Genomic DNA, 15264 nt, shown 5'->3' with positions numbered 1-15264 from the left:
TGTCCGGGGACAGTCCTACATCTGCACTATTCATGTCCTCTCGACATGGCGCTTCCAAATGCCGGAGAGCGGAACGTGGACATGATGACATTGTGACTAATAACTTGGGATATTAGTATTATTCATGTTACTTCTGCACCGTGATAACATTATTATTACTGCAGTAACTTGACTTCCATCATTGTTTAGGGTCATCCGGGTCTTATCGGCCTCATCGGACCAACTGGTGAGCAGGGCGAGAAAGGTGACAGAGGTCTGCCGGGTCCACAGGGCACAAGTGGTCAGAAAGGAGAACCTGTGAGTACAGTATATAGTATATACATTTGGGTTAAATTTGTGCATTATCTGAGGTCTTAATCCGCTTTTCTTCTTACTATAGGGTATTCCTGGTGTCACAGGTCCCATCGGCCCAGGAGGATCAGCCGGACAACCTGTAAGTCCTTTATCCTGTTTTTATTATTTTATACCATCTTCACCATTACATCTGTACATTCAGATTAAGTGAATTTAGATTGTGGCCCAGTGGAGCAGAAGTAGACAACTATAAAATATGTCAGTGCTATGGAAATAAAAAGCTGGAGATAAATTATATTCATCTTCTGATCTTTGTCTTCCTTATTATTTAGGGGTCTCCAGGTCCTAAGGGAGCAAAGGGAGCCACGGTGAGTAATCTGTACCTTTTATTACAACTTTCATTTGCAGTAAGACACACGGGAGCTTTCAATATAGTGACGTTAGGTTCTTACAATGTGTCTGTTCGGCATACTTTAGGATATATAAGGACTTTCGAAATCATCAATTTTCTTTATCGCACCATTTGTGGGACTATAAGAGGACCGATATTGCATGAATGGATGGATAAGGGTTATAGTCTGTGACTCCCATCATGTATTGGTGGATATCTCACGTACATCTATCAGTGAGACCCCTGTCTATGTCGCATCTATTATATTTTCTTGCCCATGTCTTTTACAGGGACAAGCTGGGCCCAAAGGACAGAAGGGAGTACAAGGTCCCCCCGGATCTCCGGTAAGTGCTACTTGAGTCCGATGGATCGACTATGAATTTCTCTAGCATCTATTTGGTATTGTATAGTCTAATTCCCTGCTGTCCGTAATTCGTACAGGGACCTCCAGGAGAAGTCATCCAGCCGCTGCCATTCCAGATGCCCAAGAAAAATAAACGCTCCATTGATGCAAGTCAGATCATGGCAGATGAACCCACCGGGGACTATGCCGATGGCATGGAAGAGATCTATGGCTCTCTCAATGCTATAAAGAAAGATATTGAGCTAATGAAGACACCATTGGGCACCAAGGAGCACCCGGCCCGCACATGCCTGGACCTGCGACTGTGCCACCCAGAGCTTCCAGACGGTAAGTAAGAAAAGGGATCTGGTAGCACCGGTAATGCTGATCATTGAGGCGGCGGGATCAATGGAAACAATGGAAGATTAAGCTACCAGATGTCAGTAATATACAGACACAAGGACATTTGTGAGAAATATTCTGGTAATATAAACAATTTCAAGGGATTTTTTTGGATCCTTACCAATCTGAATAAACAGGTCCCCCAACAGTTTTTCACTGGGCAAGAGAGCAGTGGCATCCCGGTGGAGAATTAATGGAGAGCTGACTTCTCTTCTCCCCCATGGACAGGGATGGAGAGATCCACATTGCGCTCCCATCTCTCCATTCTCTCTTCACCCAGATACACAATATATATATATCTAGATGGGAAAACCCTAACTCATAATTTTACTTTTATTTGCACAGAACAATAAGCAACTTTATAAGAATATTGCTCCAGTCAAACTATTACTCCTTGGTTTACCACATATGAGATTACCATGGAAATAATTGGTCGGTGCAGGTTTAGTACAGGAATATATGAGTCTCGATTGAGTGATGAGATCAAGAAATACTGTCAGCGATGGAGCGATTGTTCATGGAATAAAATGTGATTGATAAAACATTTAAAAAATTGCTCTTTCGATGCCAATAGTCCACATTATTTCTTTAAATTTCCCTGACAATACAAATGAATACACATATCGAACTGGACTTTTATTGTCTGTTACTTTGTGTTTAGGTTTTGAGATTTATTATATGAAGTTTAGAGCTCAGAATCTGACAACCATCGCATCTGTCCTTGTGATGCCGTATGGCAGTGTGTGGTCAGATGCTGAGCCCCAATCTCATGTCGTTAATCTCTGAGGAGAAGGCCATAATCTGTACCTGTCTTGTTATAACAGTAATTCTCCTTCCTCGCAGGTGAATATTGGATTGATCCAAACCAGGGCTGCACCCGAGACTCCTTCAAGGTCTTCTGTAACTTTACCGCCGGTGCAGAGTCCTGTATCTACCCCAGCAAGGACATTGAGAAGGTGAGCAGTGGGATCCAGGGCTGTCTAATGTTGGATGAGATATGACATTTGGCTCACGCGTTGTTCTCACTTTTAGGTTAAGATGTCTTTCTGGAACACAGAGAAGAGAGAGACCTGGTACAGCAAGTTCAGGAGCGGCCGTAAGGTCAGTGCCCTACAATCCATGGAAATATAAGGATTAGCCATGGCCACCCGTCTCATGACTTCTATTACTTCATTTGTTGTTATATTGTCACATACTTATCTTATATTTTGCATAGTTCTTAATTCTTTAGCTATTTTGGTTCCTCATTTTCTTCATCTTATTTTGATCTTTCCAATTCATGGATTTTTTTTGTTAATTCCTGGCAGTTCACCTATGTTGATTCGGACAAAAATCCTATTGGTGTGGTTCAGTTGACCTTCCTCCGTCTGCTGAGTGTCGGTGCCCGTCAGAACTTCACATATCACTGCCATCGCTCGGCTGGCTGGCACATGGCCTCCACCGACAGCTACCAGAAAGCATTGCACTTCATGGGCGCCAATGATGAGGACCTTTCCTTCCACACAAGTCCTTACATCAAGGCTCTCAGAGATGGCTGTTCGGTAAGTCAAAGTCACTTTGTATTATAAGACTAGATTGCCAAAGACTTGTCTATTTATTATGGAGACTGGTACACATGATCTGTGAAATCAGAACGTTACCTTATACTTAGGAGTCCAAGTTTAAAAAATTGGTGAGTGTCCAACCGGTAGGACCCACATTGATTGCCAGAATGGGGCACTTTTATCCCCGTTAGCGGCAGTATGCATGCCTGACCTCCCTCCATTCATTGTCTATGGGGTTGTTGATGGCCGCTCTTGGCTTTTTCCAGCCGCACCATTCTAGCGGGGATAAAAGTGCCTCTTTCTTCCAATTGGTGCAGATCCCAACAGTCCAATGAGGGTTACAGCAGTCAGATCACAACCAATCTATAAGTTATCAGCCATCCACAGGATAGGTGATAAGTTATCTTCCCTGGGAACCACTTTAAAGCCTAAAAGGTGAAGTCTGTCATCCTATCTAGCGCACCATTGCATCACATTGGATAATTATGTGCTTGGGAGTCTTCTCATACAGTAACATATTGAATTCTGTGTTTTCACCTACAGATGAGAAAAGGCACCGACAAGACTGTGTTAGAGATTCACACCCCGCGTGTAGAGCAGCTTCCATTGACGGACGCTATGTTTATGGACTTTGGAGAACCCAACCAGAAATTTGGATTTGAAGTGGGACCTGTATGTTTTATGGGCTGAGGCAGTTCAGAAATAAAGACAATCCCCCACCCAACTGTACCCCCTTCTTAAAAAAAAAAAAAAGGAGATGCCCTCCCCCCTTTTCCTCCACTCCTGTACACCAGTATTCAAGACGCTCAGCCGATGAGGAGCAGAAAGCAAACCCATCCACCGAGGTGGTGCAAGAGACCAAAAGGCCCCGGTCAACTCGTGACAAAGACCTAAAGCTGGGCGGATATTCTGATGACCAAAGAAAGATTTTTTTAACATAGACTTTTAGCTAGAATTATTTGTGGCTTTTTTTTTAAATAAGAGGTAAAGACGACCCTTCCAGATAAAAGAAAAGGGTGTGGACTTCCCATGTCCTACAACCTTCACATTGTGGACATATTGAGCCACTTTTTTGCCCATAAAGAGCATTCTCTTCCATAATGGTTTTTTTTTTTCAAGCTCTTACGTCTCCAGTTTTGAACACATGCGGATTCTTAATAACGGGACTCCATTTTTTTCTTCTGTGGATAAATGAAAGTTTTAAATATTATTTAAAAAAAAAAATAATAAAATTTGATATAAATGTCCCTTCTACCCTGCACACAACATGGGGAAATATTAATGCAACCAGGTGTCCAGAACAAACAAGAAGACGACCGAAAATCTGTGAACCCGTTTTTACTATGGTGCTCGGAGTAAAGCTTATGTTTTGTCCAACAAGATTATAAAAAAAAATCTCACAGGTGCTCAGAGTATTACTGTGTAATGTTTGTAAGTATTTTTTGTATTGTAATATATAATCTATAATTTTGCTGCTTTTTATTTTTATTTGTTTTTTTTTTCGTTTTCCTTCTTGCGCATGTCCATACATGACTCCCTGCCGCCACTATCGACCCTTCCGCCTCTCTCCACTTTGTTCCATCCGATCTGCTCTGTGTCTATAGTTTCCTCTTTTATTTAATAAATAATGTGCAAAAGGTGAAATCCACAGAGGAATAAACTGGCAGGTTGGGTTCTTTTCTTGAGTCGGGTTTTGGAACGACAACGCACCTCTTAAGATCACAGTTTATGCACCAGGAGCAAACACGGGATTTTACAAATTCTATAGGTGAGATGGACTTGGTGAACCTTCTACATAAAGGACACCGGACATTGTCACACTTTTGTGTAATATTTCTGGTTGCCCTCAGCCTTTCTTACACCTCATTTATAGGCTTTAGCACCACATTTATCAGATACCACATGGGTGCCGATGCCACGTGATTGGTGAGTTGACTCCAATTCCTGTTAGTTTGGATTCACTAATGTTATATGTTATGGAATTTGCACCAAATTTTCACATCATTGTACATTACATTGTTATCACCACAAAGATCCAACCAGATTTTAGGCATCCGGGGGAGTTTCAGGCCTCTTCCATAACGATGTGTGAACCAGGCCCCAAAATGCATCCATAACGTCACGTCACACAGTGGTGATTGGCTGCTGTGGTGATTTAGGTTATTCCATCCTCAAAAAAACAAGATAGCGAGTATCATAAAGGTAAGGGATAATTTGCTTATTGCCAGAGGCTCTATTGCTGGGACCACAGTGGCCCATAGATCGGAGCTCTGCAGCCACGTCCTGAATGGTGAGGTGGTGACATGCTCTGCTTCTGCTCCATTCATTGTCTATGGGACTGCCTAGCTCAGCGCTTGGCTATTTCCGGCAGTCTCATGCGCCGAGCATGCACATCTCTGCTCCATTCAGGATGGGGTTCTAGAGATCTGTTCTCGGGATTCCAAACTCCCAACATCAGAATTACTGGGGGTCCAACCACAGAGATCCCCAATGATCCCCAGATCAGGTCTCTACAGCTCCATCATGAATTGTGGAGGTGTGCATGCTTGGTCTCTGCTCCATTCATTGTCTATTGGACTGCAAAGCGCTATTTCTGGTAATCCAATGCACCAAGTCTGCACCCCTCCATTCAGGAATACCTGGATGTCCAATATTGGAATCGCTTGGGGTCCCAGCCGTCGGACCCTCAGCGATCAGCAAGTTGTCTCTTATCCTATGGATTGGGGATAACTTGCTTTTTTGGAATAACCCTTAACATCTAATGGATATCATATCATCACATGTGGAGAGTGGATACTAAATATTAAAATGTATTTAAGGCAGCTTTGTGCACTCAGTGGTCGGCCCCGTGTACGGACCACAAATTACAGATCCGGTCCGTACTCCTGGTAGGTAAAACGGCAGAACCATTGTGACATTTGGCTATTAGCAGTGCTGACATATTGAAATCATGATCAGAGCGCTGCCGCCTCTCTATGCTGCTCTCCGCCCCTTAGTGCAGTGATTGACAGACCGGTCACTCTATATACAGAGGGACTTATTCTTTCAGCGCTGACTTGCCCAAATGGCACAACAATGTCTATGATAGACAATCCATGTCCTGATTCCTGTCACACATCCATAGAATTTTACTATATAATTCTTACCGTCTGCAGCCAGGACAGGACAAGGATCACTACACAAGGATTTCTGATTATGTGATTTTATTTTTTCGCATTTTGCTTCCAAGTACAGCGACAATTTGGTTTAAATCAATTTTATATTATTGGTTTATATGATCATACACTTTTTGGATGCTTTTGGCAATCACTATGTATCTGACTTTCGCAAGTTTTATAAGGAGGTGAACTGGTTAATTGTAGCATTATAAGGGTCTGTATCAGTGGTGATGACTTGTGTTCCAAGTTGTATTTAGTCGTATGGGGACGCAGGAGTCTTCAGGACATGTAGAAAAGCGATACCTCGGCCCCCCAACAATCTGCCAGTGATTTCCCGTCACACTGCCATGACATCCTATATAACCCACCTACATATGAATGCACAGAACCGCACCACGCGAGGCGTCTAATGACTAATGTGGGTGTAGAATAACATGAAAAGAGCAGAAAACGGCTTTTACAAACTTGTTATCATCTAATTCTGGCTCCATGCATTACTGGACATAGCAGAACGGTCAGATAGAAAACCAGTGATTGTTCTCCTCCTTGTGTTTCATTATTGGAGTCATTGTGGAAAGAAAGAACCATTAGCTATCATCATCAGGGATTATGAAAAAATTAAAAAGGTATCACAAAGACGAGCAAAGAAAGACATAAAACGTAAAAGACTATATCACCGTATACAGCAGGTAATGACTGACCACAGCCAGCCTTACATTGAGATAAAGTGGATAATTCCAGCATCCGTAATTGAAAGAAATTAAAAATATATATTTATTTGGTCACTGTAAAATTGTAAGACAAACTAATTTAAAGAAATACTTTTTCTATGCGTTTCAAGCCCATATAGGCCCTTAGAGCATGAGCCTCTCTTAGCACTAAATGGGATAATACATTGTGATATTACATAATACATATTTCCAATATAGTTATGTTGTTAATGCAATAATAAGAAATCAATAGTAATATAGCAAATCCGTTCTATAATTCAGACCTGCTGGAGCCCGAGCCTCCATACCTAATATCCAATATGTCTCACGGGATAATATTGGACCTGTCTGGTCTCCTCCTCTAGGTTAAAGATAGTCTTTAATAATTAAGGACAACGCTATACATAATAAGTGAGTACACTATATACTAAGGGACTGTGCTATACATAATAAGTGAGTACACTATATACTAAGGGACTGTGCTATACATAATAAGTGAGTACATTATATACTAAGGGACTGTGCTATACATAATAAGTGAGTACACTATATACTAAGGGACTGTGCTATACATAATAAGTGAGTACACTATATACTAAGGGACTGTGCTATACATAATAAGTGAGTACATTATATACTAAGGGACTGTGCTATACATAATAAGTGAGCACACTATATACTAAGGGACTGTGCTATAGATAATCAGGCTACATTCCTGTATCTGTGTGCAGTGTCGGTGTGCTGCCCTATTTTACAGACATATTGAGCATGTCCTATTCTAATCCTCAAAATCGGATCAGAACAGGACATTCTCTGACCCTCACAGATCTCATTCTCAGATCCGTGATTTTCATGGATGTGTGAATGGATCTATAAAACTCTACGAGTCCATGGACCATTCGATAAAAAAATCTGGACATTTCTCACACAAATGTGAGAATGTGGCCTAAGGGATTTTACATGTAACATTATCACTCCATGTCACACAGTGCAGATACAGAATAATATTTACATCCAGGCACTTACCGCTGACGTCTCATCTGATCAGAGACGGTTTCTGCTGCTTCTTCTCCATCTGGTCAGACCTTCATGATGACATCTCCCAGCCACGACTCGTCTTGTCACAATGATCTCCAGTCTAGAAAATAACAAGGTCACATATATTGTATATATACATGTGTCTCCCTCACACTGCGCCCCTGAAAACAGATATGTACCCCCCCCATTAATATACTATTTGCCACTTAGTAATCAAAATATAAAGTGATAAGCAGCACTGTGCCCCCCATTAACTATAATCTGCACCGGCCAATAAAATAAATTATTCAGTCTCTGTGACTCTCCCCAATTAACTGTAAGGCTATGTGCACACGGAAAACATACAAGGCTTCACAGTACAAGCAAAGTGAAACCCCCATAATTGCTCTCTCCCAGCACCCCCATGATTGCTCTCCCAGCACCCCCATCATTGCTCTCTCCCAGCACCCCCATCATTGCTTTCTCCCAGCACCCCCATCATTGCTCTGTCCCAGCACCCCCATCATTGCTGTCCCAGCACCCCCATCATTGCACTCTACCAGCACCCCCATCATTGCTCTGTCCCAGCACCCCCATCATTGCTCTGTCCCATCATTGCTCTGTCCCAGCACCCCCATCATTGCTCTGTCCCAGCACCCCCATCATTGCTCTGTCCCAGCACCCCCATCATTGCTCTGTCCCACCACCCCATCATTGCTCTGTCCCACCACCCCCATCATTGCTCTGTCCCACCACCCCCATCATTGCTCTGTCCCATCACCCCCATTATTGCTCTGTCCCACCACCCCCATCATTGCTCTGTCCCCATTGCCACCAGCCCCGTCATTGCTCTGTCTCCATTGCCACCAGCCCCGTCATTGCTCTGTCCCCATTGCCACCAGCCCCTTGATTGTTGTCCCCATTGCCACCAGCCCCATCATTGCTGTCCCCATTGCTACCAGCCCCATCATTGCTGTCCCCATTGCCACCAGCCCCATCATTGCTGTCCCCCACCTCCCCTCATTCTCCTGTTACTCTCCCCAGCATTTCAGTAAAAAAAAGTACAACTTACCTCTCAGCCTGCTCCACTGCAGCATCCTCCTCTTTTCCGGCAACTTTCTCCCTGACCCAGGTGCACGCTGCATGATGACGTCATCAAGCGGCGCACGTCTGTGTCAGGAAGGAAGCGCCAGGCAGGAAGCAGAGGACAGATCCCTCCAGCTCTGCTGCCATTTTCTCCTGTCAGCAGCGGAGCTGCAGGGATCTCTCCCTGCCCGCTGCTCAATATTAGCCGCCCGGCAAGTGCCCCCATGACCCTCCAGGCCCCGGTGCAGTTGCACCGGCGGTATGTCCGCCCCTGGACTGCTATGGGGCCCCCCCCGGCTAACGGGCCCCATAGCAGTCGCGTGGCCTGCCGCCATTGACGGTACGCCACTGGGCACAACCTAAACCAAACTCCCAACAGACTAAACGTTCTCTTTCTGGTGTATCCTGCCATTCTCTAGAAAGACATGCTGGTGATCTATCCCACCTGATGGTATGAGGTATTGAAAAGGTTAATCATCCACCTAGAGGAGGAGACCGGACAGGTCTTCTATCAGCCCCTGAGACATATTGGATAATATGTATGTCCCCATCCTCAGACAGCAGCATATTTTCCCACACAGTCCATTATTCACCTCTGGTGGCAGCAGGTTAGGTCACGGCCCCACTATCAGTATTTGATCAGTATTCGGTCAGTATTTTTTCTCAGGAGTGGGAGCCAAAACCAGGTGAGGAACAATCAGAGAAAAGGTAGAATAGAAACAAGTCACCAATTCTGCATTTATCACCCACTCTTAGCCGTGACCTTTTTTAGGCACCATAAGTTTTTCAAGTAACTGTAACGTCTACAAAGTGCATGATAGATTTGGTGAAGTCTTGTTCTTCACCTATTTCCAAATTTTGCTTATGCAAATTGTCTCTTCAGAGAGAAAGAGGCCTTGAACTCTATAGCGCCAACTATTGGAAGCAGCGATCCTACAAGTCACAATCAACCCTTTAACGAGTCTTGCAATAAGACTTAGGATAATAGGTGGCGCTATAGAGTTCAAGTCCTCTTTCTCTGTGAAGAGGCAATTTGCATATTAAATTTCCCAGAGGAGCATTGCACAGGGAATAAGCCTCCTTATCTTGGCATGCCAGAGCCGGTGTGTCACTCTCCACAAGGACAAATTTTGCTTAGTAATTATCAGCCACTAGCCATTTACACATGAAATTCAGAAAACGGCCACTAGATGTCAATATAGAGTTATATAAAGAAGTGGATCCCTAGCAAATCTGAAAACTGCAAGCAATGGTTTGTCCTAGGTCACATTCACACATTCAGTATTTGGTCAGTATTTTACATCAGTATTTGTAAACCAAAACCAATAGTGGGTGATGAATGCAGAAGTGGTGACGAGTTTATTATACTTTTCCTCTAATTGTTCCTCACCTGGTTTTGGCTTACAAATACTGCTGTAAAATACTGACCAAATACTGATTGTGTGAACGTGGTCTTAGGATTTGCTCACACTTGCATATAAATAATCGGTCCCATTCTCATGCAGGACAGTGGGATGATTTTTCTCACTTGTCACCCGTATGCAATCTGATTTTTTTTACTCAGCAGCTATTAATCTTTTACAAGACATTGACAGTTTCCTATTCTTCAAAATTGTAATGTACCTGTAAAAATCGTCTGCCGCTCTGATGGTCCGTATGGCGTCCGATTTCTCACCCCCATTCTGTTTCAGGGTCAAATCACAGCATGCTGCGATAACCCCTTAAACCTGTGGCAGCTTTGGATCATTTTTTGCATTATGAAGATGTAGCTACAAGGTTACGGTTGTTACAGAAAACCTTGTAAAAAATCACTAGCACAAGCAAATATAAGAGACTATAACATATCTTATCAGAGGATTCAGTCCCTGATCTAGCTCGGTATATCCTGTACTAGAAGAGGCTGCAGGTAAGAGTCGACCCAACCACGTAATCATCCCCCAGCGATCCTATCCATATACAGGTGGATCCACGCTGATCACCTTTATTCTTCTATCTGGACTGCGGCTGCTCTGACCGGATCCCGGCGAGGCGGAAGAGCTCCACACCCTAAATGGCGAGCGGACACAATTGTCTTTTGTTGCATAATTCTGCTTCTTTCTCCACTTATGGCCAACTACCCCCCAACCCACCACCTCAACTCGTTATTCACTCTGAAAAAAATGCTAGGATAATATTACAGCTACTTATTACATTTTATGGACAGGGGAGGGCGAGTAAGACGGTCAGAGAGGGAGAAAAAGCAGAGGGATACACACAAACCTTTCTGCTGCTTTCTAGTAAGAGTTTTATCTCACCCCAGTGCTGGATTTACAGTTACACTGCTCAGTATTGTTGTATAATGTCCTAAATGCTGCTGCTGGCCAGAAATAGTGCTATTACCCATGTACACACAGGACGGCTTATTCTGAACACTCACCTGACACTAAATAAGTTTCCCAATTTCACCTATTCTCCGGTGTCAGGGCTCATACAGCCATCGCCCTTTAGATGTCAGCCCTTTTAGTTAAAATTCTCCAGTAATCGCCCCTTTCCTCTCAGTCCTATAAACTTTACAATAGAGAACACGATGTTCCTGTGTCACTGATTAAACATTGATAATGGCCAAAAATCGTTTTAAAGCTGCCTTCACAGACATTTATATTATCCCCATAATAAATGTCTGATAGTTGCAGGTCCCACCCCAGGATCAGACCTGTCTACAGAATGGGTGCCCCATCCCACCTGGTGGAGGTGACTGTCAGCCGCCACATTAAGGGGAAGCAGCGAAGGGATAGTCCCAAAATAACAAAGTGTACGAATAGGCGATAACTGATCATTGGGGGTCTGACTACTGCGCCCCCAGCGATCCTGAGATTGGGGTTCTGTAACCCTTAAGAGGGGTCTCTGCAGCCCCACCATGAATGTACCGGGGTGGGCACACCCGGCATTTGCCCTATAGATAGTATATGGGACTGACAGCCGGGTGCGGTCTCTGCAGCCCCACCATTAATGTGCACAGGTGGGCACACCCGGCATTTGCCCTATAGATAGTATATGGGACTGACAGCCGGGTGCGGTCTCTGCAGCCCCACCATGAATGTACCGGGGTGGGCATACCCGGCATTTGCCCTATATATAGTATATGGGACTGACAGCCGGGTGCGGTCTCTGCAGCCCCACCATGAATGTACCGGGGTGGGCATACCCGGCATTTGCCATATAGATAGTATATGGGACTGACAGCCGGGTGCGGTCTCTGCAGCCCCACCATGAATGTACCGGGGTGGGCATACCCGGCATTTGCCCTATATATAGTATATGGGACTGACAGCCGGGTGCGGTCTGTGCGTCCTTCACTCTCCAGTCATTTCTATGACAGTGACGGAGTCAAATGAGGACGTCCTGTCCTGGCGATCGGGAGGGACCCCCGGGTATCAGACCCTTATTACAGGGAACCTGTCAGGTCCAGATTCGCTGCACATATAGCGGTAATCTGCAGGTAACTAGTGATCTGATCGCTGTGGCTTCTGATGATAATGGAATAATGTTATTTTTTGGGGCCATTTTGCGGATCATGGACAAGTTGCAGGTTTTCTCCAGAACACACCGCCATGGTCACCACTGTCATTTTCACACTTGTGTAATAAGGGACGCGGTTTTCTTGTAGACGCAGAGTTTCTGGGAAGGAAGGTGCGTTACGCTGGAAAGTCCCTGACTTAAAAATATAACCACAGACAGATCATGTGACAGCGTTCTGTGTACAGGACAGGCAGCCAATCACAAGCACTGAACATGTATCGTCATCTGTCGCCGGGTAAGAGGCAGGATCAGACGGCTCTGTACAGAAATCTGATGTAATTCTCTGTTCAGCAGAGAGGGGGAGCTAGTGTGCAGTCAGAAAATGCAAATATGGAAATTATGTATAAAGCTTTGGAGGGATGTAGAGGAATTTAGTGATCACAGCGAATCAGTGCCTTATAGAAGATTACATATTATTAGTACAGGTCTGCTGCTGGGCTTCTCTGCCACACGGTGCAAAAAAAGTAAACGGAATTTAGTGGAAGGCAGTGGACTGATCATTGGGGTCTGCTGTATTAGTTTTACTGTAATATTAAATATCGTCTGTCTTTTCCTGCTGCAGAGGAAACATGTACAGTTATATCTGTATTTATTGGTGATATTCTTGCTTTTACCTGACCTGGTGTGATCCTTATATAATGTGTGAAACAAACGGTAATTGAGGGTTTGGAGCAGTTACATTTATGTATTTATGTCATCACCCACCATGTACAGCAGGGGTCAGTAATCTATGGCACTCCAGCTATGTAAAACTACAATGCCCAGCATGTCCCTGGATGAGCTGATGCCGTTTTGTGGGCCCTGACGCATCTTTATCATTCTTCTTCAGCGTCTTACGTCTCAGCACAGCGGGTGCAATGATGTCACTTCATCGCGCCCACTGCGCAGATCAGTGTCGACAAAAGCTTCAGAGCGCCCACAGCAGAGACAGGAGCAGCGGTGGAACAAGGAGGAAAGGTGAGTATTGCATTTTTTTATGGAAGTGTATTATACCATATGGAGGACTATGGGGAGTGCATTATACTATATGGAGGACTAGGAGGAGTGCATATACTATATGGAGGACTAGGGGGAGTGCATTATACTATATGGAGGACTAGGGGGAGTGGATTATACTATATAGAGGACTGTGGGGAGTGCATTATACTATAAGGAGGACTATGGAGAGTGCATTATACTGTATGGAGGACCATTGAGTGCATTATACTATATGGAGGACTGTGGGATGTGCATTATACTATATGGAGGACTGTGGGGAGTGCATTATACTATATGGAGGACTATGGGGAGTGCATTATACTATATGGAGGACTATGGGGAGTGCATTATACTATATGGAGGACTAGGGGGAGTGCATATACTATATGGAGGACTAGGGGGAGTGCATTATACTATATGGAGGACTGTGGGGAGTGCATTATACTATAAGGAGGACTATGGAGAGTGCATTATACTGTATGGAGGACCATTGAGTGCATTATACTATATGGAGGACTGTGGGATGTGCATTATACTATATGGAGGACTGTGGGGAGTGCATTATACTATAAGGAGGACTATGGAGAGTGCATTATACTGTATGGAGGACCATTGAGTGCATTATACTATATGGAGGACTGTGGGATGTGCATTATACTATATGGAGGAATATAGGGAGTCTATTATACTATATGGAGGAATATGAGGGGTGCATTATACTATAGGGAGCACTTCGGGGTGCATTATACTATTTAAAGGAAAATAGGGAATGCATTATCTACAGAGCAACAATAGGGAGTGCAAAATTATCTACAGAGCAACAAATCGCCAGGGACATTAAAATAAATCGCAAAAAATTGTATACATACATCAATGCTAAAAAGAGAAAATCAGATGGTATCGGCCCCTTAAAAGACGATAACAACAAGATAATTAGAGAGGACAAAGAAAAGGCTGAGATATTAAACAGACACTTTTCATCCATGTTCACCAACAAACAGTCTTCTCCAGGGATCTTTCAATAGGGCAAATATCAATGTTCACCACTAATGATGAGCAAGCATGTTCGCTACTGCTCAGTGCTCGCTCGAGCATCTCACTGCTCGAGATGTTCGGCGCTCGCCGAGTATTTCCGGGGTTGCTTGGCGGGAGCTCGGGTCCCCTTCCTGCATGTTTGGCGCTCTTTACAGAGCCAATGATTCTGGAGTGACTGTGACGAGCATGGCGGCGCCAGGTCTGATATAGACCTGATGATGCTGTGCGGCCAGCCAGGTTGTGGCATGATGGTTGTGGCATTACATGATGGTTGTGGCATTACAGTGATTGGCTGGCCGCACAGCATCATCAGGTCTATATCAGACCTGGCGCCGCCATGCTCGTCACAGTCACTCCAGAATCAGACAGTGTAGGGAGAGGTGCTGCCGAGCTAGGGAGAGATTTGCTTGTTTATTAGGTAGTGTAGGTAGAACAGAAGTATATTACATATATCCATCTCAGCAAACAGTCCTTCTGAAGACTAATCCATCTGCAGACATATCAGGCAGGCAGTGTATATAGGCAGGCAGTGTATATAGCAGACTGCAGTGCATATAGCACAAGAGGCTCCATTCCAGTTCTGTCTGCTGCTGCTGTTAGATATTTCTAGACATAGGCCCAGGTCTCAGGGGCCAGGAATAATTTTTTTTGGATCTTAATCCTCATTAAGATCACCACCGTTTTTCTGCGCCATTTGCTTGTTGGCACTGCAGAATACAGCCAAGTACTTTCCATATTACAGCGCTAA

The 15264-nt window shown here is 44.2% G+C and overlaps 1 protein-coding gene across 1 annotated transcript in view; it reads left to right on the top strand.

The window, feature by feature from the left end:
• Nucleotides 1-4587, top strand: part of COL11A2 (collagen type XI alpha 2 chain) — a 157227-nt gene extending 152640 nt beyond the window's left edge. Inside the window, exons 58-66 of the mRNA XM_073641947.1 lie at nucleotides 190-297; nucleotides 380-433; nucleotides 627-662; nucleotides 976-1029; nucleotides 1127-1376; nucleotides 2274-2386; nucleotides 2463-2531; nucleotides 2738-2971; nucleotides 3518-4587. Coding sequence (XP_073498048.1) covers nucleotides 190-297; nucleotides 380-433; nucleotides 627-662; nucleotides 976-1029; nucleotides 1127-1376; nucleotides 2274-2386; nucleotides 2463-2531; nucleotides 2738-2971; nucleotides 3518-3664 — 1065 coding nt within the window. The 3' untranslated portion in view covers nucleotides 3665-4587. The remainder of the gene's footprint in view (nucleotides 1-189; nucleotides 298-379; nucleotides 434-626; nucleotides 663-975; nucleotides 1030-1126; nucleotides 1377-2273; nucleotides 2387-2462; nucleotides 2532-2737; nucleotides 2972-3517) is intronic.
• The last annotated feature ends 10677 nt before the right edge of the window (nucleotides 4588-15264 follow it).

The sequence above is a fragment of the Phyllobates terribilis genome, unplaced genomic scaffold (assembly GCF_046119375.1).
Source record: "Phyllobates terribilis strain yellow unplaced genomic scaffold, ASM4611937v1 Scaffold_7__3_contigs__length_470593459, whole genome shotgun sequence".
Lineage (NCBI taxonomy): Eukaryota > Metazoa > Chordata > Amphibia > Anura > Dendrobatidae > Phyllobates > Phyllobates terribilis.
The sequence above is the reverse complement of the archived record's forward strand: the minus strand, read 5'-3'. Positions and strand labels throughout refer to the sequence as shown.